We start from the raw sequence: 24,521 nt of genomic DNA on the forward strand, positions 1-24,521 counted from the left end.
CTGGATTTTGCATCACAGGCTGCCCATATTTTGATGCCATATTTCGCAGGCTTGCTTGGCATATACTGTCGGAAAGGACAGCGTCCTCTGAATGGAACAAGGCGCTCATTGACAGTAACATGGGGGCCAGGATTATACAGTAAAGGCAGGATTTCGACCCATTTATCCCAGACATCTCTGATCGCTGCAAGTTTGTCTCTCTCGCGTCGACCAGGTCTGGTGTCACGGTTGTCAAATCGGATCACACGAGAGATCATGTGAAATGTCTCCAAAGACATTGTTGCTCGGAAGATTGGCCTTCCATTCTCTTCATCCCATAAACTTGCAGTTGCTTCACCCTTTGACCTGTATACTCCAGCTAACACCAGAATTCCAATGTAAGCATGCAAGTCAGTTGGATCTAGTGGCTTCCATTTTTCTTGAAAGACACGCCTCCCCTCCAAGTTGGTCATGTTGAGGATTATCTTTTCTATGGGTGGGGATATGAAGAGCTGAAATGCTGATTCAATATCATCAACTCTTGTGACAGCAAATCTTGTCGGACCAGGAGTCATTTTGATGACATTTGATGATGACAATCTGCCTCGGCTTTGGTGTGATGATGTTGACCATTTTACGTTACCATCTTTAGATGTCCATGTCCCCTCTGTGGATGACGTTTCTCGTTTTTCATCTGATGAAGGGACACTGGCAGACTCGTCCTCTGAATCCTCATCGTGGGAAAATTGATAATCTGGATCATCAATAGCATTGTCCTCTGGCTCTGAAGGATCCTCTGTCTCTGAAATCTCTTCCTCTTCATCACTATCCCAGTTCATAAGCTGCGATACTTCAGCTGAAAATCGTCTGGAGCTCATTTTTGGTGTATTTCTCAGAGAAAGGGCATTGAAACAGTGAGAAGGACAGGGGAGAGAAAGTCTCTCTTCCATAAACACCTGGTTCTGATTGGCTATTCAGAGGCAATCATAATAAAGTACATCAAAGAGACATGTTTATTTGGGATTTGAACAGCCACTTTGTGTCTGGGTCTAAATGACCCGCAACATCATCTTTGTATACAAACTGTGTGCAGACACTCCACGACACATCAAAGTGTCCAGATTTTACACAGCAGTTCATGACCCTAGATGAGGAAAAGTCAGAAAATTTCGTGGAAAAAAAGTAAGGATAACCTGCACTTTGGTCAACACAAAAATTGAAATGGGTCAAATTGACCCTAAACATAACATGGGTTAAGGTTTTACTGACCACTGAAACGTTTTTAAAGTTTAAGCAGATACATAATATGCACCGCTGTTAATTGTTGCCCAATTTATTATGTGAAACATTTCAGAAAATGTTATGTACTGTTTAAGAAATTACATTACAAAGCAGCTTAAGTGTCAAGTATTTTTGAAATCGGGAGCTAGAACTTTACATCATCCTGCAGTTTGGGTATTGTTCACCAGTTTGCTAGAGCTACATTTGAATAACTGGATTGTTCAATTGTCATTAACACCCCAAAAACACAAGTGGGGAGATTGGAGTCAACACAGCCATCTGTCAAAAGCATGTTGAGCCCATTTAACATAGTTTAGTTAAAAAGGGGATATGGTCAAACTTATTTGAGCCTTTTTAGTGATATCAAGACATGACACATCTATCACATACAAAATAAGCATTTATAAGGGTTATTTGGTTTTATTGAGACCACTGTCTACCCAATTAGTGAAATTTAAGTTCACATTCAGGTTTAATCACTTTGTAGTGCCACACAAAGTAACCAAAGACATTTCAAGATTTTTAGGCAACAGACGTCGAGAATAGATTGAAAGTTTATATGAAGTCAAACACAAAAGCCTCTGCATAATAGTTAATATTCCATGTATAAACTTCTGAAAAATCCATTGAGATTTTAAAAATCTTTCAGCAGCATCACAACTGCTGACAAAGTCCACGGTTTGAGCCACGCTGCAAAACAACATTTTAGAAACGAAGTATGAGCATAATCAAATCTTAAGCCATCGTTTTGATCAGAGAGGTACCAATCAGTCATGAAATCTCAGACTGGGGGGGCAATTAATCACTTCTGATGGAAATACTTCCATACATTAAGTGGTAAACGTTTACCTTCAACCCCAAAACAGATCAACCTCTGAAAAGTTGAAACACAAGAGTCAGAAAAATGAACACAAATAAAAGCCAGTTTAGTTTGCGTGCCATCGTTTTATTGGTAATCACAAGAAACTCAAATTCATGAAGAAACATTTAATTCAATGTCTCTCGTTTACCTGCAGCAATTGAGACTTGTTCCTGTCTCCACCATCCAGAGTAAGAATCCCCATCCCTGCAACAAGATTTAAACAATCCAGTTTATGACAAGGCGGTTAAAACACATAGCTCAATCAGAGTTAACCAGCTCAATCAGAGTGAACCAATCAGTCATGAATTCTCAGACTGGGGCGGTAATAAATAACTCATCACTTGAGAACTGTACTACAATGCAGGATTCGGTTTCTCAGTCTTGCCTTCACGGTCAGCGCTCCACCTCCATGGGACTCGGTCACTTTACACCCAACACAAGGAATACACATCTATCCGTCTACCTAAAACATTTAAATACTCATAATCTTACTATACATGCATCTATCTAGCTATACACAGTTCTATGTAAGTATTAACATCAAGCTATACAAACATCTGTAATAGTTGTATATTCCGTGACCTGAAGGAGGTTGTCAGGGTTCTCGGTGACAGAGTCAATAGTATGGGAGGCTGACTGGAGGACAACGCGGTGCCCGTCGACACGACTGAATGTCTACATCATGGAGTCAGATCCCCACATCTACTAGCAGCACAGTCACAACTGGATTTAGTCACATGCATGTTTGAAGTTTCCATTCAGACTGTTGGCGACACCAACTTTCCTTCCCCTTATTGCCAGGGCAACACCAGTGAGTCCACCTTTACAGGTTCTCATGTCATCACAAAGGAAACTAATGCTCCAGTGAAAGATTTAGATCACTCACCTGGACAAAGGCCATCAGCTTAACCGTTATCTTTTAGTCACCTGCAACAGACAACTGTCAGATCCGAGCAAAGACTTCCACTATTGTCGGTTGATGTTTACCGAAGTCAGTGATTGGTTTGTCAACAGTAGTTCAGACGAACGAGACAAAATGTCATCATTCGCAGCAGAACAAAGCGCCATTGGAGGCATTCCTCTAAAAGTGTAACTCACCGTTTCCCAGACAACATCCATCATGGTGATGAGTCCATCATCTGTACGAGAAACAAACACATTTACTGCACATCCAAAGAACGTTTCCTAGGATGACTTGTTTGATTAACCCGGTTTAGAAAACAGACTACAGTGCAGTCGCTCAGAAGTTCATGTCGTTTCACGTTGTATCAAAGTGAGCTAGAAGTATCATCATTGAAACTGCATTTAAATTAACTGGCATGTTGTGATGGGAAGCATCCACTGTCAACACAATCTGGACTTACAGGATTGCTTCTTGGTGACATCCTTTTTCAAACACTGGTTGACACCAACCTACAGGAAAAAGAAAATCCAGTTCTATAAATCCCATTAATAAAAATGACAGCCATTTATTTAACTACGGGCAATCAGAAGGCTGACATCACAGAAATCAGGCATATGCTTGTCAATAAGTATACTCATCATGTTTAACCCCAAACCAGTGTGTGAATGAATAAACGAGGGTTTACTCACCATTGTGTTCTTCATTGGAAGAGTTCATTATGGGAACATTGCAGGACCACCTGAAGAGACACATCCCAGTTAGCCATAAACTGAGACCTACACCCGAGATTGACGGGTTTCCAAGGACTGATCAGATTACAACTTGGCATCACTGATATCAGGTATATGCTTGTCTTCTTGAATCATCAGTTCTGTCCCTTGGTGAATGTGACAGTTTATTGTAGTGTAAACAAAGTCTTTACTTGCATGATTGCTTCAAACACTAGTTGACAGCAACCAAATTCATGAAAAAACAAGTCAATGTTCTCATTTACCTGCAGCAATTACCACTCGTTTGTGTCTCCACTATGCAGAGTAACAATCACCATCCCTGCAAAAAGAAACAAGATTTAAACAATACAGTCTATGGAAGGTGGTGCAAGCAGGTCACTTCTAGTTTGATCAGATTACATCAAAAAGGAGCAGAGTGTAAAGTTGGGTGTCCAAGAGGAAGCACAATGTGAGGAAATTAGTTTCCTTTTATTATAAACTACGCTCACTGGCTATGAAGTTAAACGCCACATGTTTATTTGCAGAGTTAAGATTCACAAGACAACTTACAAGTCACTGCAATCCTGATGAACTCAGTTCAGCATAAAAGGTTGACATCTAGAAAGAAAAAAAAAATCTTCTTTCAACAACCTTTGTGCTGAGAACTTTTGCTAAGTAGTACTTGTTGTGGTCAGCAAACTTTTTCAGTCATTCCGTCCAAGTAACAAACTATCCACCATCAGAGCCCTTCAGGGAGCCGGAGATCACCTTACACCTGAAAGCTTGTTTCAGGGTTCTCAGTGTCTTACCGGGCCAACAGGGCGCCTGATGGGTAGGCAGAGAGTGTGTTACCGGGAGGGGGAGGCTGACTGGTGTCACCGAGGTCCATCACACCACAAGCAATAGTATTTTCACTGGTGGTTGAGATCCAAACGTACCATGATCCATATTTTGCTCGTCAGGCAGCTCGATCCTAAAGAGTAAAGACAGGGAATGTTTGGTCACTTTCACTACAGAGTTCATCAAGGAGCATCAGAAAGTCCAGTTCAATGAACTCATTCTGAGGCGCAAGACTTTAGATCACTCACCTGGACAAAGGTTAAGAAGCTGGCATCATCTTTCAAAGTCAGTCACCTGCAACAGAAGACAGTCAGATCAGAGAACAAAGAGACTTCCACTATTGTCGGTTGATATTTACTGATGTCAGTGATTTGGATTGTCAACAGTAGTTCAGACGAACGAGATTAAATCTCATCATTCTCAGCAAAACAAAGCGCCATTCCTCTAAAAGTGTAACTCACCGTTTCCCAGAAAACATCCATCATCTGTAGGAGAAACAAATAAGTTTACTGCACATCAAAAGGAAGTTTCCTAGGAGGACTTTTATTGTGGTTTGTTTAACCGGGTTTAGAAAACATTACAGTGCAGTCGCTCAGAAGTTCATGTCGTTTCACGTTGTATCAAAGTGAGCTAGAAGTATCATCATTGAAACTGCATTTAAATTAACTGGTATGTTGTGATGGGAAGCATCCACTGTCAACACAATCTGGACTTACATGATTGCTTCTTGGTGACATCCTTTTTAAAGACTTGTTTGTGTCTCCACTATGCAGACTAACAATCACCATTCCTGCAACAAGAAACACGATTTAAACAATACAGTCTATGGAAGGTGGTGCAAGTAAGTCATACATCTAATTTGATCAGAGTAACCAATCAGTCATGAATTCTCAGACTGGGGCGGTAATACTCATCACATCAAAATGAGCACAGTGACGAAATTAGTTTCCTTATATTAACAAACTACGCTCACTGGCTATGAAGTTAAAGCAACACATGTTTATTTGCCGAGTCAAGATTATCAAGTAAATCACAAGTCACTGCAATCCTGATGACTTCTAACTCAGTTCAGCATAAAGATTGATATCTAGAAAAAGAAGAAAAAAATGATTCTCTTTCAATTATCTTTGTGCAGGGAACTTTTGTTAAGGAATGTAGTCAGCAAACTTTTTCAGTCATTCCATCCAAGTAACAAACTATCCACCATCAGAGCCCTTCAGGGAGCCGGAGATCACCTTACACCTGAAAGCTTGTTTCAGGGTTCTCCGTCTTACCGGGCCAACAGGGCGCCTGATGGGTAGGCGGAGATAGTGTGTTACCGGGAGGGGGAGGATGACTGTAAAGGCACTCGAGGTCATCACACCACAAGCAATAGTATTTTCACTGGTGGTTGAGATCCAAACATACCATGATCCATATTTTGCTCGTCAGGCAGCTCGATCCTAAAGAGTAAAGACAGGGAATGTTTGGTCACTTTCACTACAGAGTTCATCAAGCAGCATCAGAAGGTCCAGTTCAATGCATTCAGATCCCCATATCTACTAGCAGCACAGTTACAATTGGATTGAGTTACATGCGGGTTTAAAGTTTCCATTCAGACTGTTGGCGACACCAACTTTCCTTCCCCTTATTGCCAAGGCAACACCAGTGGGTCCACCTTTACAGGTTCTGGCGTTAAACAGAGGCGTAAGACTTGTGCGGATGTCATCACAAAGGAAACTAAATCTGAGGCGCAAGACTTTTAGATCACTCACCTGGACAAACGTTAAGAAGCTGGCATCATCTTTTAAAGTCAGTCACCTGCAACAGACAACTGTCAGATCCGAGCACAAAGAGACTTCCACTATTGTTGGTTGATGTTTACTGATGTCAGTGATTTGGTTTGTCAACAGTAGTTCAGACGAACGAGACAAAATATTTCATCATTCTCAGCAAAACAAAGCGCCATTGGAGGCATTCCTCTAAAAGTGTAACTCACCGTTTCCCAGACAACATCCATCATCTGTAGGAGAAACAAATAAGTTTACTGCACATCAAAAGAAAGTTTCCTAGGATGACTTTTATTGTGGTTTGATTAACCCGGTTTAGAAAACACTACAGTGCAGTATCAAAGTGAGCTAGAAGTATCATTGAAGCAGCATTTAACTGGCATGTTGTGATGGGAAGCATCCACTGTCAACACAATCTGGACTTACAGGATTGCTTCTTGGTGACATCCTTTTTCAAACACTGGTTGACACCAACCTACAGGAAAAAGAAAATCCAGTTCTATAAATCCCATTAATAAAAATGACAGCCATTTATTTAACTACGGGCAATCAGATAGAAGGCTGACATCACAGAAATCAGGCATATGCTTGTCAATAAGTATACTCATCATGTTTAACCCCAAACCAGTGTGAATGAATGAACGAGGGTTTACCCACCATTGTGTTCTTCATTGGAAGAGTTCATTATGGGAACATTGCAGGACCACCTGAAGAGACACGTCCCAGTTAGCCATAAACTGAGACCTACACCCGAGATTGACGGGTTTCCAAGGACTGATCAGATTACAACTTGGCATCACTGATATCAGGTATATGCTTGTCTTCTTGAATCATCAGTTGTGTCCCTTGGTGAAGGAGTTAATTCTAGTGTCAGTTAAGCTCACCTGCCGTAGTCTTTCATTCTGGATCCTCACATTTGATCAGCCATGAACATCTGCAGGGAAGAGATCGGGTTTAGAGGAGAGTTGATTGATTTTGCAGAGTTATGTCGCATTGTCTTTACGCCAAGGAGAATGAAATCTCATTAGTGTCAATGACTTCACATGGAAATGGGTCGATGCTACTCAGAAATTGATTAATTATCCTCAAAGATGATCAGTGAGAGAGTACAACAAGAACACATCATAGCAGCACAAAGCTCCCAATAAGTCTGTCTTTATAAATTTTTAGAGACACGTGGTAAAGAAAAACACGTTTCCGGATGTTTGTTAGTTACCGGTTGACGGAAGAAGACGCAGCGTTAGCATGGTCAAACGTTAGCTGGAGGCTAATTCCAAAAACACGTGGCCGCACCTTTTAGACTTTAGCACGAGGTCAGGAAGATATATTATTAAATATATAAGCTCGAACGTAAAATGTATGTTGAGCACAACACGGTCACTATCAGTGTGATCATTTTAAAGAAGATGACGCAGAACGAGCGGGAGAGAATTGCGGATGTTGGATCCGGTTTGTAAGTTTACCAGCTTCCCGCTAACTGGAAGCGTATTTTAACTTCATATGTCTCAATAGCACGAGAGCCGCAAGTCACGTCGGCGCGTGGGTTTGATGACGACGGTTCGGTGCACGCGAGTTGTTTTCCACACCGCGTGCTGCTTCATGCTAACGCTGCGCCGCTAGCGCTCAACCCCCTGGTGGCTAACGGAATCCGAGTGAATTTGCAGCAGTAAATGCTTGATCAAATTAATCAGGACATTTATGAGGCGCGTGCGTGCGCTCGTGTTTCTTATTTAACCTGAGTCGTACAGACGTCCGGAAGACGGCCATCCTGCTGCAGTTCAACGGAGAAGACGTCAGCACCATCTCCCCAACGCGGGGCGGCGGCGGCTTCGGCTGCTGCAGCCGCTTCTTCTTCTTCTGCTGCTGCTGCTGCTGCTGCTGCTTCTTCTTCTTCTTCTTCTTCTTCTTCTTCTTCTTCTTCTTCCTCTTTGCCCTCTTTTTTTTATAGGCTTTTATTGGTGTTTGGCAAACCCTCACTTTGCGCATTACCGCCACCAACGGGTATGGAGGGTGGATCGCGTAGTTTGTACATGCCAATTACCAATAAAAACAAAAGAACACAGAATCAAATTGTCTTGATAATATTAATGAATCCATGATATTGAAATTATAATCGCTAACAGTCACTTTTTAAATTTATTTTGCATAATCTCTACTATGTCCAACCGTCATCTTGCCGAGGTCTAATCAGCCGCCCTCTTTCCTGCTCATATTTCTGATATTGGAAAATGACATGTTCAATTGGCTCCTGTTGGTCACACTAATCACATATTACTGTTTCATGTTTACCTATTTTTTAGGATACTGTTAAGGATAGTGTGCCCAAATATAACCTTTGATATTACTGTTTCCTCTCTCCAAATTTTGTATCGAAAATGTTGAGTATTAGAGAAAAATACACATGAAATTAGATGAAATGTATCAATTTATTAATATTCAACTTTGTTATTGAAGCAATTTTGACAAAAAACTAAAACATCTAAAATGACCTCTCGTCTAATGAAAAATCCTGAAAGCAGTTCAAATCAGTTTAGAGCATGACATAAATACCCTCAATTGCAAATCAAATTGTTTGACGTTGTCACGGTGACATGACATGTGGCAGCAAAGTGCTGTCCCATTCATATATACATCATTAAAAGCTCTGACTGCCACACCCAACCACTGACGGCACTTGAGTCCTCCAGGGGTCAGGGGTCAGGGTGGAGATTGGAATGGCTCTTTATTTCATCAACACTTTTCGCAGGTCTTCATCATGGTCACATTTCAATGACGTTCAGCTAATGAATGATCACTTCTATTGGACACCTGAAGAGAGCCATTGTCAAGATGCCTGCTGGGAAAAGACACATTTGGCTTGAACATATTTGTTGTGTGTTGTACTTGTCTTAGACCGGGCCTATTCAACTAGCGGCCCGTGGGCCGGATAAGGCCCTCCTGAAAGTTTTAGTGGCCCACGAGAGATGTGTATGATATGGGGAAAACAGTCCCTCACACCAAAAAACAAAAACAAAAAACATCCCATAAAATATATTGGATCTTTGATCTGACTCAGGCATACTCTGTGATTCGTCCTTTTTAAGACATATTGCTGTGATTGGCTGCCAATCACACATTAGCTTTATTGTCCTGTTGGGGGGCCACAGCGAAACTTCTGCTAGTTAACAAGCAAATAACAAGCCTCAATATGTCTCTCTCCAAGCCAAAAAAATGGTGAAAATCGCCAGTTCCAGAGCAAATGGACCGATAAGAATTTATTCACTTTGCCAGCCGCAAAAAGCAATAACGTTTCACCCGTGTGTTTATTATGCAACGTCCAACAATTTTCCTGAGGGCTCGGAGGAACGGAGAAGAAAAGCGCAAGGATTGCTAGCATCTTTTCAAAGGGGTCAAGTGGTCCTCGCTCGCCTTTGTACGGAACAAGAGAGCCATGTAGCTTGGACGCTGGTCAGACATAAGCGCCCTTTTACCGAGGCAGAAAGCGTTAAAAATTGCATGCTTGAGGTCATTGATGAAATGGTTACTAACGCAAAAGTTAAGCAAAGCGTCACTTCTTCCATTAAAAAGGTGCCTCTATTGGACACATCAACTCTTCGTAAAGTGGAAGTACTTGCAAGGGATGTTTCAAGAAAGCTTTTGGAAAATCTTCGGGATGCAGATGTTATGGGTATAGCTGTGGACGAATCAACAGATTGTACCGACGTGGCCCAGTTATGTATTTACATCAGGTTTTTTGATGGAGAGCGTTTTCGAGAGGAGCTTCTGGGGCTTCTTCCATTAGAGGGACATACCACAGGTGAAGTGATATTTCAAAAGATTGCTGCTTTTTTTAACGTGCATGAACTGGATTCACAAAAAGTTTGCCTGTTGGTTACTGATGGCGCTCCAGCCATGATCGGTAGAGTGCAAGGGCTGGTGGCAAGACTGTCAGCTGTTGCTCCACAGATGCAGTTTTTACACGGTATAATTCATCAGTCCGTGTTGTGCGCAAAGCTCAGTGGCGAGCTAAAGAGCACCACGGGCACTGTCATGAACATTTTAAATTTCATCCGCTCAACCTCCAGCCTGCAAAAATGCCTTTTCCGTCAGCTGCTTGCTGACACGTTTGCTGAACACACCAACTTACTCGTCCATAACGATGTCCGATGGCTCAGGAAAGGAAAGGTTTTAGCAGTAGGGCCGAGTGCGAAAAGTGGTCGGTGGAAGGTTCCTTTGTCCGGACAGTAGGTTCCGGTGGTCGGTGGCAGGTTCCCCTTTCGGAGCGGCAGGTTCCGGTGGTCGGTGGCAGGTTCCCTTTTCGGAGCGGCAGGTTGCATTGGTCGGTGGCAGGTTCCCTTTTCGGAGCGGCAGGTTGCATTGGTCGGTGGTCGGTTCTTCCGGTGGTCGTTGGAAGGATCCTTTTTCAGTGGAGACATGGACCCGCCTCCTCCTCCTCATGCAAATTACATGTTAATGAGTATCTTCACGGCCACGGGTTCGCCGTAAATCATTGTTTCTAACTTTATTGAGAATCAGGCACAACACAGCGACCTGCAAGTTGCGCAGCGTCTTAAATACTAAAGTGATGTGTATCCTAATGCTATGCTTTAGAAATGAACACAAAGTGAGTCTGTATTCATTCATAAAGTCTGAAAAGGGTCATTTGGGCAATGTTTTGTTAACCGACCGCAGCCAGTGGGGAGAGAGCACCAGTGGACTGACAGCACCCCCCTCCGCACCCCGGCCAAACCGTTCACTCGACCACTAGAAATGGGTTATTTAGCGTGCGCGGTCGATACATATGTCCCTTTATTGTTTTAGCGTTGGCATGCCTCTTTGATTATTGCCACCGTCCTACGCTGTGATCGCAAGGTCACATGAACCGTCGCCACCTTCCCATGATGAAATTGCACTTTTTCTGTTGAGTGTGTATCCTTATGTTTGAAATGCACTTATTGTAACCTTAGTTGCTTTGGATAAAAGTGTCAGCTAATGTAATGAACGACCTCAGTCTGTTCTGGTCATGTGCACGGCCTGTCAATCTCTGTGATTGCATCTACCACTCATGAACGTTAGGTCAGTCTGATTCAATCCTCAACAATTTTCCACCAACTAGGATCCATATCAGTGTATTCCCCCTTTTGACCTCATGAAAATGCAGGTTCTAAATTAGACTGATACATCACATTTGATGGGGTCTTCAGTCACAGTGTCCCTTTCCTGCATGGAGGGGGCATTGTTGGAATAACTGTGTCACTCAGAAATAAGAACAGAATCAGTTTTTTATGAATGCGTATATGTACAAATTTACATGTCAGGTCTCAAAACACACAGTTCATTCAATAAACAGGAATATATAAAATATTTTAATTAAAATAAAATTTAATTTGAAATAATGATTTAACAACTATGCAATATAAAATATATATTAAAAATAATACATTTATTTGACCTTGTATTTAACAAGTATTCTCCCTAGTCCGTAGGATCTGCAGTAATCTTTCCTGCCTGTTTCCTCGCCCTTCAGATGTACAAGTCCAGGATGGGGAGTCTTGTGGCAATCATTCTCTCTGCGGACCTGATGATTCCGTTGTAGTCTGTGGTCTTGTTTGGTGGCCAATCCAAACCACACAGCGATGGAAGAACAGAGAGTAGTGTGTACTTGTGTGCCCAGGATTCACCAGTTGATGGTTAACTACTGTGACTGTGTGTGTTTTTGTGGCTGCGCTCCACAAGATGTGGCATTGTGTCAGTGTGTGGGTAGACTTGGCTGTCAACAATTTCCCGGGTGTTTTCTGTGTTACCTGTACTTATTCGTCGGTCTTATTTGTCCATTGACTGGCTCAGGTGCATTTCTGAAGGCGGTGTATATCCGTTGGCATGATATCTTTATGGGTGTTACTGCCACTGCGATAACAGTGTTTGTATGGGCCCCATGTCACAGTGGCGGCTGGCAAATAGAGGTCAATGGAGCGAGCCTCCTTGACCCCCCCCAAAAAATAGAAAAGGCTGCACAAACTATATGCTTTTCCTGCACGTCCCTGCCTGTCAAACGCACATCCTCCATCTCAATAATGCCCACAGAAGGCAGGTCTAAGAAGCACTTTAGCCAATTGCTGATTAAACAAACAAATGTGTGACATTCAATTTAGCCAATCAGCGTCCTGATATAGACTGAGCCAAGGGGCAACATGGTTGTTTGAGACGACTGATTATATATCAGTGTAGATTATATCATACTGAACATTATTTAAAATAATATATATATATTATATAATAATGAATTGCCTGTTAGGATGACAAAAATACAATTGTCTTGTCAAAAATACAAAAAGTGTTATTTGCTGCTTTTATTGATTTGCATTAAATTAATCTGGGATGTTTGCTGAAATGAATTTAATTGCCCTGAAACATTTTCCACCAGCTGCCACTACATTGAAGTCATCATTTTTTAAACTAAACGTTTGAGCAAGCACATGTTTTATGCATCTGTGTTTTCTGCCCTCTTTTCTCAGTTTGACACCTTTTTTCAGATTTTTTTAAATATAGAACTTGAGGTGTGTGGAGATAACATATGTCCTCAAAGAGTGTCAGTTTTGTTGCTCTTTCTTCCTTTGGGGTCCTCATCTTCCTGTTTTACTAGTTTTAACTTTCCAAAGCTATGGTAAGCCATGTCGATCTCCCTTTTATGGTTTTACCGGAAAATCCTGATTTGCAATGACCAGGAAGAAATCTGAGGCTTGGGGGTCGGAGGAGGCAGCCTGCAACAGTCCTGAATGTCTTTTCTTTATTTTCCACAAGCAGAAGCCTGTGGATAAAGGGGGAGAGGGAAACTAGACCAATGGGGTGAGGGATGGGGGGGACCGGCGGAGGAGAAAACAGAGAAGTTACTGAGCACTGGCCATTCACCTATCCATGGTGAGCAGCTCATTGCCAGTTCACTGAGCTCAGGCCCTACAACCCATCCCCCGTTTCTCTTATTTACTGCTTTTCCTTTTTTCCCCTCTGGAGAACTGTTTCCTCTGGAGCTTGAGTGGCTGCTGTAAGCATCGTGCAAAGATGATCGGTCAGTCTTCAATGCTACAAGGAGACAGGAAGTCTGCGTGCCAGTCTGCCTCAGAGTCTGCCTCTGCTTCAGGCTTCTTGTGTGTCCGATGTAGGATGCTGTTGTAAGACACTCACACCAAACTCTTGTTGTTTAAACCGGCAGCGTATCTGACCTGTAACTAACTGTAATTGATTATTACTAAAGAGTTATAAGTATAAAATAGATTTTATTACACGAGAAAAAGGGAAAAGTAGATACATTGTAGGTACATCTCTCGAGTCCTGACCCCGGATTCCGGCCCTTCGACTTCTGACCCCGGAACCGCCGATCTGGGCCCCTCGACGCCTGACACCGTAACTGCCGATTCCGGCCCGATTCCGGCCCGAGTCCAGCCCGAGTCCAGCCGGCACCCCCGAGTCCGTCAACCAGCCTCCTGGCCCCAAGTCCAGCTTCATGTTTCCTGTCGCCGCAGGCAGCAATTCCTGCTCCTTGTCTCCCGTCGGCAGAACTCCTGAGACCACGGACCAGTCTCTCAACGCCGGCAGTCCCGCCGGACCCTCCTCCAGACCCTCCTCCAGACCCTCCTCCAGGCCGTCCTCCAGATCGTCCTCCAGGCCGTCCTCCAGACCCTCCTCCAGACCCTCCTCCAGATCGTCCTCCAGGCCGTCCTCCAGACCCTCCTCCAGACCATCCTCCAGACCGTCCTTCAGACCCTCCTCCAGGCCGTCCTCCAGATCGTCCTCCAGGCACTCCTTCAGACCCTCCTCCAAGCCGTCTTCCAGACCGTCCTCCAGAGGTCACTCGACTGTGGTCCCCCGGACCGTCCTCTCCCTCCCACCCCATAGTGTGTTTAGGTTATCCCTCTGTGTGGCCCGACGACCCACCTTTGTGTTGAACCATGTGTGTCTCTTGTCGGTTCATTGACTTTTCTATGTCGCTGTTTGTGAGATGTGTCGTACTCCTAAATAAACTATTTTTTGTTCGTAAAGTCTGCGATTGGGTCCTACTTCTGCCATCAACTGTGATAGAGAATGATGCAGCTTGTGTACTAACAAGAACTAAGAAAAGGGATCATATTACTCCTGTTTTAGCATCTCTGCACTGGCTCCCTGTTAAATCAATAATAGAATTTAAGGTACTTCTCCTCAACTAAAAGGCACTTGCCGGTCCAGTGCCCTCTTATCTTTAGGAGCTTATAGGTGAAACTCGAAAAATTAGAATATTGTGCAAAAGTTCATTTATTTCAGTAATTCAACTTAAAGGGTGAAACAAATATATTATATAGGCTCATTACATGCAAAGTGAGATATTTCAAACCTTTATTTGATATCATTTTGATGATTATGGCTTAGAGCTTTTGATTCAAAATCTCAGAAAAAGAGAATATTGTGAAAAGGTTCAGTATTGTAGGCTCAAAGTGTCACACTCTAATCAGCTAATTAATCCAAAACACCTGCAAAGGGTTGCTGAGCCTTTAAATGGTCTCTCAGTCTGGTTCAGTTGAATTCACAATCATGGGGAAGACTGCTGACCTGACAGTTGTGCAGAAAACCCATCATTGACATCCTCCACAAGGAGGGAAAGCCTCAAAAGGTAATTGCAAAAGAAGTTGGATCTTCTCAAAGTGCTGTATCAAAGCACATTAATAGAAAGTTAAGTGGAAGGGAAACGTGTGGAAGAAAAAGGTGCACAAGCAGCAGGGATGACCGTAGCCTGGAGAGGATTGTCAGGAAAAGGCCATTCAAATGTGTGGGGGAGCTTCACAAGGAGTGGACTGAGTCTGGAGTTACTGCATCAAGAGCCACCACACACAGACGGGTCCTGGACATCGGCTTCAAATGTTGCATTCCTCTTGTCAAGCCGCTCCGGAACAACAAACAACGTCAGAAGCGTCTTACCTGGGCTAAAGACAAAAATAACTGGTCTGTTGCTCAGTGGTCCAAAGTCCTCTTTTCTGATGAGAGCAAATGTTGCGTCTCATTTGGAAACCAAGGTCCCAGAGTCTGGAGGAAGAGAGACACGCAAAGATTCTTGAAGTCCAGTGTGAAGTCTCCACAGCCTGTGTTGGTTTGGGGAGCCATGTCCTCGGCTGGTGTTGGTCCACTGTGCTTTATTAAGTCCAGAGTCAACGCAGCCGTCTACCAGGACATTTTAGAGCACTTCATGCTTCCTTCAGCAGACAAGCTTTATGGAGATGCTGACTTCATTTTCCAGGACTTGGCACCTGCCCACACTGCCAAAAGTACCAAAACCTGGTTCAATGACCATGGTATTACTGTGCTTGATTGGCCAGCAAACTCTATGGGGGATTGCCAAGAGAAAGATGAGCGACTTGAGACCAAACAATGCAGAAGAGCTGAAGGCTGCTATTGAAGCATCTTGGTCTTCCATAACACCTCAGCAGTGCCACAGGCAGATAGCATCCATGCCACGCCGCACTGAGGCAGTAATTAATGCAAAAGGGGCCCAAAAGTACTGGGTACATATGCATGATTATACTTTTCAGAGGGCTGACATTTCTGTATTTAAAATCCTTTTTTTTTTAATTGATTTCATGTAATATTCTAATATTCTGAGATTTTGAATTTGGGGTTTTCATAAGCTGTATGCCAGAATCATCCAAAATTATATCAAATAAAGGCTTGAAATATCTTACTTTGCTTGTAATGAGTCTATATATTAGTTTCACCTTTTAAGTTGAATTACTGAAAGTAATGAGCTTTTGCACAACATTCTAATTTTTTGTTATTTTTCCTAGTGTTTTAGGATTGCCCTGACTACTTACGAGCCAAACTTTGTTGAAATAGAAAAATCAAGTCTGAAATTTCTCTGAGTCAGCAGGTTCACAATGGTTTGAGGCATGTAATGCAAGTTTAGTGAAATGTAAATACAGTATGTATTATGATTCAAACAGGCCAGCTTTATAGTAACATTAGTCTGGACAGTTGTACTGATTTCACCTTTAAAAATATGGACTTGCTATAAGCACTTTGCCTGTCATTTTTTTTGAAAGATGTTGAAATGGCAAAATCAAGTCAGTAATTTCTCACTGACTGAGCAGGTTTAAAATGCACTTTTAGGCACGTGATGCCAGTTTAGTGAAATGTAAAGACTGTATTGTACTCTTTAAAGTTACTCGTCTGGATACTTTTGTACTGATTTAAAAATATATGGACGTTCTACAAGCACTTTGATTTTTTTTCTGCATGACATCAAAGTGATCAAAAGGATGCATGACTGGTTTATTCCATGTAGTGTAATACAGTACATCATTAACATACAAATTTATAGCAATTATTCACCAAAATTGGTGTGGCCCACAAACACCCAGTGATGTTCATATTTGGCCCACCTGATATTGAAGTCGAATAGCAGTCTTAGAGAATGGGCCTTCAATTCAAGACATGATTTCTGAGTCAGTTATAAAAAAGATGCCTCACAGCAAAGTGACTCAAACCTCACTAAGTACCTAAACACTTTTTACCCAGGCATTCATGGATTGAGGTTTTGGGATGTAGGACTCCACAGATGTTCTCCACTCAGGTTTAAACTGAATATTTGATTCAATGAGCACAAATGTGTTCAAGACAAACATGAATGCTCTGTATTAAACCTGATTTGTACAAAACTTGCTATTTCCACCTGATTAAGACAGACCAAAACAGAATTTATGAAATGTAACTTCGACAAAGGCAATTGACACCAAGTATGATGCCTAACACTGTTCCATTTCCATACCTATTCCAAAGTTCACATAGTGGTCTGATCAATTCTGCGTAACCTTTTCACTGCCTGCTCTACAATTTAGTGGAGCAGTTGAGTCATTACATCGTATTGAAAACTGGTCAACAGAAAGCAAATTAGCATGTAAAGGCTTCTCATAATGTAGCAAGACCAGAAATAGACTATGTGCCAAATTCCTAAATGCTTTAACAATCTAATTGTCACTTCCTAATAGTGCAGCAAAGTTAGTGATTGCAAATAATGGTCAACAGTTAAGGACTGTTACTTCTATTCAGTTGACTATAATCTTATAGTGAATTTAGGAAGTCTGAAATGTGCATTGAGGTTACCCAATGACAGTTATAATTGTCAAGTCAAGATTTTTTTTATTAAAACAGCTCCAACTATAACTTATTCCTATCTTTAGAATAGCTATAGAAAGAACATACGCGTGCTTGATAAATGAAAGTCAAGAAATCATTCGTCACAGACACCACACAAGTCAAACACAGCAGCCTCTGCAAAATATTTAATCTACACAAATTAAATATTCACTTAAAAACTTTTCAAGCAGCATCATGACCAACAACAGTCCAAGATCTGACCACACCTGCAAAAAAACAAAAAACATTTTAGTAATTAGATGCATGAACATGAAACAAAACCCCAAACCACTGAGTGACTGTTAACCCACCATTGTGTCCATTGGAAGAGTTCAGCAAGGCAACAGTGCAGGACCACCTGAAGACACATATCCCAGTCAGCCATAAACTGAGACCTACATCTCTTACTATTTAACGGCTGATCAGATAACATGGCGTGAATGTGAGTTTTTTTTTTTAGTGTAAACAACGTCCTTACTTGCATGATCGCTTCTAGGTGACACCCGTCAAACACTGGTTGACACTAACCTACAAGAAGAAAATCCAGTTCTATGAATCCCATTAACAAAAAAAAGACAGCCATTTATTTAACTACGGGCAATCAGATAGAAGGCTGACATCACAGAAATCAGGCATATGCTTGTCTTCTAGAATCATCAGTTCTGCCCCTTGGTGAATGACTGTTTATTGTAGTGTAAACAAAGTCTTTACTTGTTTTTCATGAATTGGGTTGCCGTCAGTGTTTGGAAGCAAGTCAATGTTTCTGGAGGTTATTGTTTACCTGCAGCAATTGACTTGTTCCCATCTCCACTATGCAGAGTAACAATCACCATCCCTGCAACAAGAAACACGATTTAAACAATCCAGTCTATGGAAGGTGGTGCAAGTAAGTCACATCTAATTTGATCAGAGTAACCAATCAGTCATGAATTTTCAGACTGGGGCGGTAATAATCATCACATCAAAAGGAGCAGAGTGTAGAATTGGGTGTCCAAGAAGCAGCACTATGAGGAAATTAGTTTCCATTTTTTTCAAACTCTACACTCCCTAGTTCAATGCATTCAGAGCCCCACATTTCACTAGCAGCACAGACACATGCATAAAGTTGCCATTCAGACTGTTGGCGACACAAACTTTCCTTCCCCTTATTGCCAAGGCAACACCAGTGCATCCACCTTTACAGGTTCTGCCGTTGACCAGAGGCGTAAGACGTGTGCGGATATCAAAGGAAACTAGCAAACTCGCTAATTCTGAGGTGAAAGACTTCAGATCACTCACCTGGACAAAGGTCATCAGCTTGACAGTTATCTTTTAGTCACCTGCAACAGACTACAGTCAGATCCAAGCACAAAAAGACTTCCACTAAAGTTAGTTGATGTTTACTGAGGTCAGTGATTTGGATTGTCAACAGTAGTTCAGACGAACGAGATTAAATCTCATCATTCTCAGCAGAACAAAGCACCATTGGAGGCATTCCTCCAAAAGAATAACTCACCGTTTCCCAGACAACACCCATCATGGTGAGGAGTCCATCATCTGAACGAGAAACTAACACATTAACTGCACATCCAAAGAACGTTTCCTAGGATGACTTTTGTGGTTTTATTAACACTACAGTTGCTCAGAAGTTCATGTCATTTCGCGTTGTATCAAAGTGAGCTAGAAGTATCATTGGAACAGCATTTAAATTAACTGGTGTGATGGAAAGCATCCACTAAACACAATCTGGACTGCTTCTTGGTGATATCCTTTTTCAAACAGTGGTTGACACGACCTACAAGAAAATCCAGTTCTATAAATCCCATTAACAAAAAAGACAGCCATTTATTTAACTACGGGCAATCAGATAGAAGGCTGACATCACAGAAATCAGGCATATGCTTGTCTTCTAGAATCATCAGTTCTGCCCCTTGGTTAATGACTGTTTATTGTAGTGTAAACAAAGTCTTTACTTGTTTTTCATGAATTGGGTTGCTGTCAAACAGTGTTTGAAGCGAGTCAATGTTTCTGTAGGTTCTCGTTTACCTGCAGCAATTGAGACTTGTTCGTGTCTCCACTATGCAGAGTAACAATCACCATCCCTGCAACAAGAAAAGATTTTAACAATCTTGTTTATGGAAGGTGGTGCAAGTAAGTCACACTTCTAATTTGATCAGAGTAACCAATCAGTCATGAATTATCAGACTGGGGCGGTAATAATCATCACATCAAAAGGAGCAGAGTGTAAAGTTGGGTGTCCAAGAAGAAGCACTATGATGAAATTTGTGTCCTTTTATTAAACTACTCACTGGCTATGAAGTTAAACGCCACATGTTTATTTGCAGAGTTAAGATTCACAAGACAACTTACAAGTCACTGCAATCCTGACGACTAACTCAGTTCAGCATAAAAGTTGACCTCTAGAAAGAAAAGAAAAAAATCATCCTCAATCATCCTCTTTCAATAACCTTTGTGCAGAGAACTTTTGCTAAGTAGTACTTGTTGTGGTCAGCAAACTTTTTCAGTTATTCCGTCCAAGTAACAAACTATCCACCATCAGAGCCCTTCAGGGAGCCGGAGATCACCTTACACCTGAAAGCTTGTTTCAGGGTTCTCAGTGTCTTACCGGGCCAACAGGGCGCCTGATGGGTAGGTGGAGATAGTGTGTTACCGGGAGGGTGAGCATGACTGGTGTCACCGAGGTCTATCACACCACAAGCAATAGTATTTTCACTGGTGGTTGAGATCCAAACGTACCATGATCCATATTTTGCTCGTCAGGCAGCTCGATCCTAAAGAGTAAAGACAGGGAATGTTTGGTCACTTTCACTACAGAGTTCATCAAGGAGCATCAGAAAGTCCAGTTCAATGAACTCATTCTGAGGCGCGAGACTTTAGATCACTCACCTGGACAAAGGTTAAGAAGCTGGCATCTTTCAAAGTCAGTCACCTGCAACAGAAGACAGTCAGATCAGAGAACAAAGAGACTTCCACTATTGTCGGTTGACGTTTATCGATGTCAGTGATTTGGATTGTCAACAGTAGTTCAGACGAACGAGATTAAATCTCATCATTCTCCGCAAAACAAAGCGCCATTCCTCTAAAAGTGTAACTCACCGTTTCCCAGAAAACATCCATCATCTGTAGGAGAAACAAATAAGTTTACTGCACATCAAAAGGAAGTTTCCTAGGAGGACTTTTATTGTAGTTTGTTTAACCGGGTTTAGAAAACATTACAGTGCAGTCGCTCAGAAGTTCATGTCGTTTCACGTTGTATCAAAGTGAGCTAGAAGTATCATCATTGAAACTGCATTTAAATTAACTGGTATGTTGTGATGGGAAGCATCCACTGTCAACACAATCTGGACTTACATGATTGCTTCTTGGTGACATCCTTTTTAAAGACTCGTTTGTGTCTCCACTATGCAGAGTAACAATCACCATTCCTGCAACAAGAAACACGATTTAAACAATACAGTCTATGGAAGGTGGTGCAAGTAAGTCACACTTCTAATTTGATCAGAGTAACCAATCAGTCATGAATTATCAGACTGGGGCGGTAATACTCATCACATCAAAATGAGCATAGTGACGAAATTAGTTTCCTTATATTAACAAACTACGCTCACTGGCTATGAAGTTAAAGCAACACATGTTTATTTGCCGAGTCAAGATTAACAAGTAATCACAAGACAACTTACAAGTCACTGCAATTCTGACTCAGTTCAGCATAAAGATTGATATCTAGAAAAAGAAAATAAAAAAAATGATTCTCTTTCAATTATCTTTGTGCAGAGAACTTTTGTTAAGGAATGTAGTCAGCAAACTTTTTCAGTCATTACATCAAAGTAACAAACTATCCACCATCAGAGCCCTTCAGGGAGCCGGAGATCACCTTACACCTGAAAGCTTGTTTCAGGGTTCTCAGTGTCTTACCGGGCCAACGGGGCGTCTGATGGGTAGGCAGAGAGTGTGTTACCGGGAGGGGGAGGATGACTGTAAAGGCACTCGAGGTCATCACACCACAAGCAATAGTATTCTCACTGGTGGTTGAGATCCAAACGTACCATGATCCATATTTTGCTTGTCAGCAGCTCGATCCTAGAAAGAGTAAAGACAGGAAATGTTTGGTCACTTCCACTACAGAGTTAATCAAGCAGCATCAGAAGGTCCAAGTTCAATGCATTCAGATCTACTAGCAGCACAGTCACAACTGGATTTAGTCACATGCGGGTTTAAAGTTTCCATTCAGACTGTTGGCGACACCAACTTTCCTTCCCCTTATTGCCAAGGCAACACCAGTGGGTCCACCTTTACAGGTTCTGGCGTTAAACAGAGGCGTAAGACGTGTGCGGATGTCATCACAAAGGAAACTAAATCTGAGGTTCAAGACTTTTAGATCACTCACCTGGACAAAGGTTAAGAAGCTGGCATCATCTTTCAAAGTCAGTACCTGCAACAGACAACTGTCAGATCCGAGCACAAAGACTTCCACTATTGTCGGTTGATGTTTATTGATGTCAGCGATTTGGTTTGTCAACAGTAGTTCAGACGAACGAGACAAAATATTTCATCATTCTCAGCAAAACAAAGCGCCATTGGAGGCATTCCTCTAAAAGTGTAACTCACCGTTTCCCAGACAACATCCATCATCTGTAGGAGAAACAAATAAGTTTACTGCACATCAAAAGAAAGTTTCCTAGGATGACTTTTATTGTGGTTTGATTAACCCGGTTTAGAAAACACTACAGTGCAGTATCAAAGTGAGCTAGAAGTATCATCATTGAAGCAGCATTTAACTGGCATGTTGTGATGGGAAGCATCCACTGTCAACACAATCTGGACTTACAGGATTGCTTCTTGGTGACATCCTTTTTCAAACACTGGTTGACACCAACCTACAGGAAAAAGAAAATCCAGTTCTATAAATCCCATTAATAAAAAATGACAGCCATTTATTTAAATAAGGGCAATCAGATAGAAGGCTGACATCACAGAAATCAGGCATATGCTTGTCAATAAGTATACTCATCATGTTTAACCCCAAACCAGTGTGTGAATGAATGAACGAGGGTTTACTCACCATTGTGTTCTTCATTGGAAGAGTTCATTATGGGAACATTGCAGGACCACCTGAAGAGACATCCCAGTTAGCCATAAACTGAGACCTACACCCGAGATCCACGGTTTCCAAGGACTGATCAGATTACAACTTGGCATCACTGATATCAGGTATATGCTTGTCTTCTTGAATCATCAGTTGTGTCCCTTGGTGAAGGAGTTAATTCTAGTGTCAGTTAAGCTCACCTGCCGTAGTCTTTCATTCTGGATCCTCACATTTGATCAGCCATGAACATCTGCAGGGAAGAGATCTGGTTTAGAGGGGGTCCATTGGATTTGGAATAAGCCTTCAATACGTGATTCTTCATGCTTCTCATAATCTGGTAAAGTGTTTTCTTCAAAGACTGATTCAGTAAGAGAGAATTCAAAAAAATCATTGAAGCTTCAATTGATCTGGACGGGCAAAAATAATTTCTATAATTACCCCATGTAAAGAGTTCAGGCACATTGTCGTTAAGCCTGAGGATTTGAGAAAAAAATGATTAGTTTTGAAATTACTTCACAAGAGCACTCGAGAAAACTAGTTGATGCTACTCAGAATTTGATTTATCATCCTCAAAGAATATAGGTGAGAGAGTTCAACTAGAACACATCACTGTAGCACGTTCAGCGGAAAACACATCGGTTAACCTAAATCATGAAAAAGAAACCAGTCTTGTGAAACCTCACCTGGGAAAACAGTCTCTGGGAGGTTTGTTTGCCATCTGTTGACCAAAGGAGACACAGCGTTAGCATGCTGGGACGCTAGCTGGGAAGCTAGCTCCCAAAGCACGTGGCGGCCGCCATGTGTCAGTCGTGACCATGTAGAGGTCTTACGGTGTAACGACGTTGCTGGTTAGCAGTGTCTCGCATCAGAATAATTAAGTGACAGTCACAGTCATTCAGTACAGGTCTGTAATTTTCATCATTGAGAGACACCGCTAGCAGCCATAACGAGCCTGCGGGGGACGTAGCTTGCACCAACGTGTGTTAAAATGAGTTTGGACGTTAAATACTAAAAACAATACTAATTAAACATGTTGCCGTTCATGCTCATGAAACTCCTCCGGTAAAACTAACACGTTTTAGTGCCGGATGGTTCCAGATTGTGGTGAACGCGTTGAGTCACTGAAGCCCTGCGCACTAGCAGCTTGAAGACACCAATACGTGTTGTAATTAATGAGGAACACCAGTGAGTAAAGACGCGGTTAGTCAAAGTATCTAGTATCAAGTATCTATTGCAATGTGCAAGTTAAGCCGAAGCATCATTAAGCCCCAGTGTTTTCAGTCTTACCTCGACCAGGAGCCAGAAGGAAGTGACCGAGCGTAGCGGTCCGCCACCTTTTATCTCCCCGGGAAAGGCTCCTCCCACCCGGGGAGCTTCTACCGGGAAACCTCCGTCTGGCTTTTACACGGGCTTTGCATTGGGGAAGAACATAAAACGAAACGAAACAAAGACAAAATGTGTTATTTTTTTGATTAACTCAAGGCCACTGTTTGGAGTTACGGCTGATGCGCAGAAGAAAAACAGCAGTTTATTTTATTGCGTCATTTCCGTTAAGAAAAAATATTGGTTTACATCCACATGGTGTCGGCAAAGCGACATTTTCTTCGTAATTCATCTATTTTATATCACAATACACTGTAAATTCATACCAAGACAAAAAAGCGAAAAGTTTATTTTTGCTATTGACGTTATGATAGAGAATAGGAGGTATGTTTTATTTTTATTTTTTCAACAGAAGATCTTTGTGCTTTTTCTTTGGAATATTTCTTTTTAAAATAAATTGCATGGACAAAACATACCTATATATTTATAAGATGAACACAAATGAATACACCTTAAGTACTTTTATGACCCATATGTATAAGTCTGTACTCATATCTTTTCTCTATTATCATGGGCCAAATGCACAAAAAACAGCAACGTTTCACCTGTTCAAGCTGCTTGGCGTCATGATGAT

At 41.8% G+C, this 24,521-nt stretch overlaps 1 protein-coding gene and 10 non-coding genes across 49 annotated transcripts; all 11 read right to left on the minus strand.

Moving 5' to 3' along the window:
* Nucleotides 1-1,660: 1,660 nt before the first annotated feature.
* Nucleotides 1,661-23,955, minus strand: LOC144410327 (uncharacterized). 39 transcript variants are annotated; one of them, XR_013468315.1, is made up of 26 exons: nucleotides 23,852-23,955; nucleotides 23,248-23,282; nucleotides 23,003-23,037; nucleotides 22,765-22,814; nucleotides 22,541-22,590; nucleotides 22,307-22,355; nucleotides 22,087-22,110; nucleotides 21,866-21,910; nucleotides 21,525-21,558; nucleotides 20,830-20,903; nucleotides 20,575-20,598; nucleotides 20,365-20,407; nucleotides 5,984-6,018; nucleotides 5,293-5,366; nucleotides 5,038-5,061; nucleotides 4,825-4,870; nucleotides 4,675-4,709; nucleotides 4,307-4,354; nucleotides 4,021-4,076; nucleotides 3,716-3,765; nucleotides 3,487-3,535; nucleotides 3,221-3,261; nucleotides 3,009-3,049; nucleotides 2,271-2,326; nucleotides 2,110-2,134; nucleotides 1,661-1,950 (listed from the first exon to the last, which is right to left on the minus strand). XR_013468315.1 is itself a non-coding variant. In XM_078106466.1 (15 exons), exons 6-14 carry the CDS (start codon nucleotides 22,325-22,327, stop codon nucleotides 19,551-19,553), a joined length of 309 nt encoding a protein of 102 aa, XP_077962592.1. In that variant the 5' UTR covers nucleotides 22,328-22,355; nucleotides 22,541-22,590; nucleotides 22,765-22,814; nucleotides 23,003-23,037; nucleotides 23,248-23,282; nucleotides 23,852-23,955; the 3' UTR covers nucleotides 18,968-19,014; nucleotides 19,504-19,550. The 39 variants fall into 39 exon arrangements, 1 of the variants encoding a protein (XP_077962592.1); XR_013468314.1 differs by having other exon boundaries at nucleotides 1,661-2,134; XR_013468303.1 differs by lacking the exons at nucleotides 1,661-1,950; nucleotides 2,110-2,134 and adding an exon at nucleotides 5,611-5,663 and having other exon boundaries at nucleotides 2,186-2,326.
* LOC120823174 (small nucleolar RNA SNORD31) lies at nucleotides 2,399-2,470 on the minus strand. The gene has a single exon (XR_005712813.1). It is a non-coding gene; the product is annotated as a small nucleolar RNA SNORD31 (small nucleolar RNA).
* LOC120823166 (small nucleolar RNA SNORD29) lies at nucleotides 3,358-3,421 on the minus strand. Its single transcript, XR_005712805.1, has one exon. It is a non-coding gene; the product is annotated as a small nucleolar RNA SNORD29 (small nucleolar RNA).
* Nucleotides 5,164-5,227, minus strand: LOC120823168 (small nucleolar RNA SNORD29). The gene has a single exon (XR_005712807.2). It is a non-coding gene; the product is annotated as a small nucleolar RNA SNORD29 (small nucleolar RNA).
* LOC120823171 (small nucleolar RNA SNORD31) lies at nucleotides 5,434-5,500 on the minus strand. The gene has a single exon (XR_005712810.1). It is a non-coding gene; the product is annotated as a small nucleolar RNA SNORD31 (small nucleolar RNA).
* On the minus strand, nucleotides 6,166-6,292 carry LOC120823177 (small nucleolar RNA SNORD22). The gene has a single exon (XR_005712815.2). It is a non-coding gene; the product is annotated as a small nucleolar RNA SNORD22 (small nucleolar RNA).
* LOC120823170 (small nucleolar RNA SNORD31) lies at nucleotides 18,379-18,445 on the minus strand. Its single transcript, XR_005712809.1, has one exon. It is a non-coding gene; the product is annotated as a small nucleolar RNA SNORD31 (small nucleolar RNA).
* LOC120823169 (small nucleolar RNA SNORD31) lies at nucleotides 19,625-19,691 on the minus strand. The gene has a single exon (XR_005712808.1). It is a non-coding gene; the product is annotated as a small nucleolar RNA SNORD31 (small nucleolar RNA).
* On the minus strand, nucleotides 20,701-20,764 carry LOC120823167 (small nucleolar RNA SNORD29). The gene has a single exon (XR_005712806.1). It is a non-coding gene; the product is annotated as a small nucleolar RNA SNORD29 (small nucleolar RNA).
* LOC120823172 (small nucleolar RNA SNORD31) lies at nucleotides 20,971-21,037 on the minus strand. Its single transcript, XR_005712811.2, has one exon. It is a non-coding gene; the product is annotated as a small nucleolar RNA SNORD31 (small nucleolar RNA).
* LOC120823176 (small nucleolar RNA SNORD22) lies at nucleotides 21,701-21,827 on the minus strand. Its single transcript, XR_005712814.1, has one exon. It is a non-coding gene; the product is annotated as a small nucleolar RNA SNORD22 (small nucleolar RNA).
* Nucleotides 23,956-24,521: the final 566 nt, after the last annotated feature.

Source organism: Gasterosteus aculeatus, chromosome 7 (assembly GCF_964276395.1).
Source record: "Gasterosteus aculeatus chromosome 7, fGasAcu3.hap1.1, whole genome shotgun sequence".
In the NCBI taxonomy this organism is placed as follows: domain Eukaryota; kingdom Metazoa; phylum Chordata; class Actinopteri; order Perciformes; family Gasterosteidae; genus Gasterosteus; species Gasterosteus aculeatus.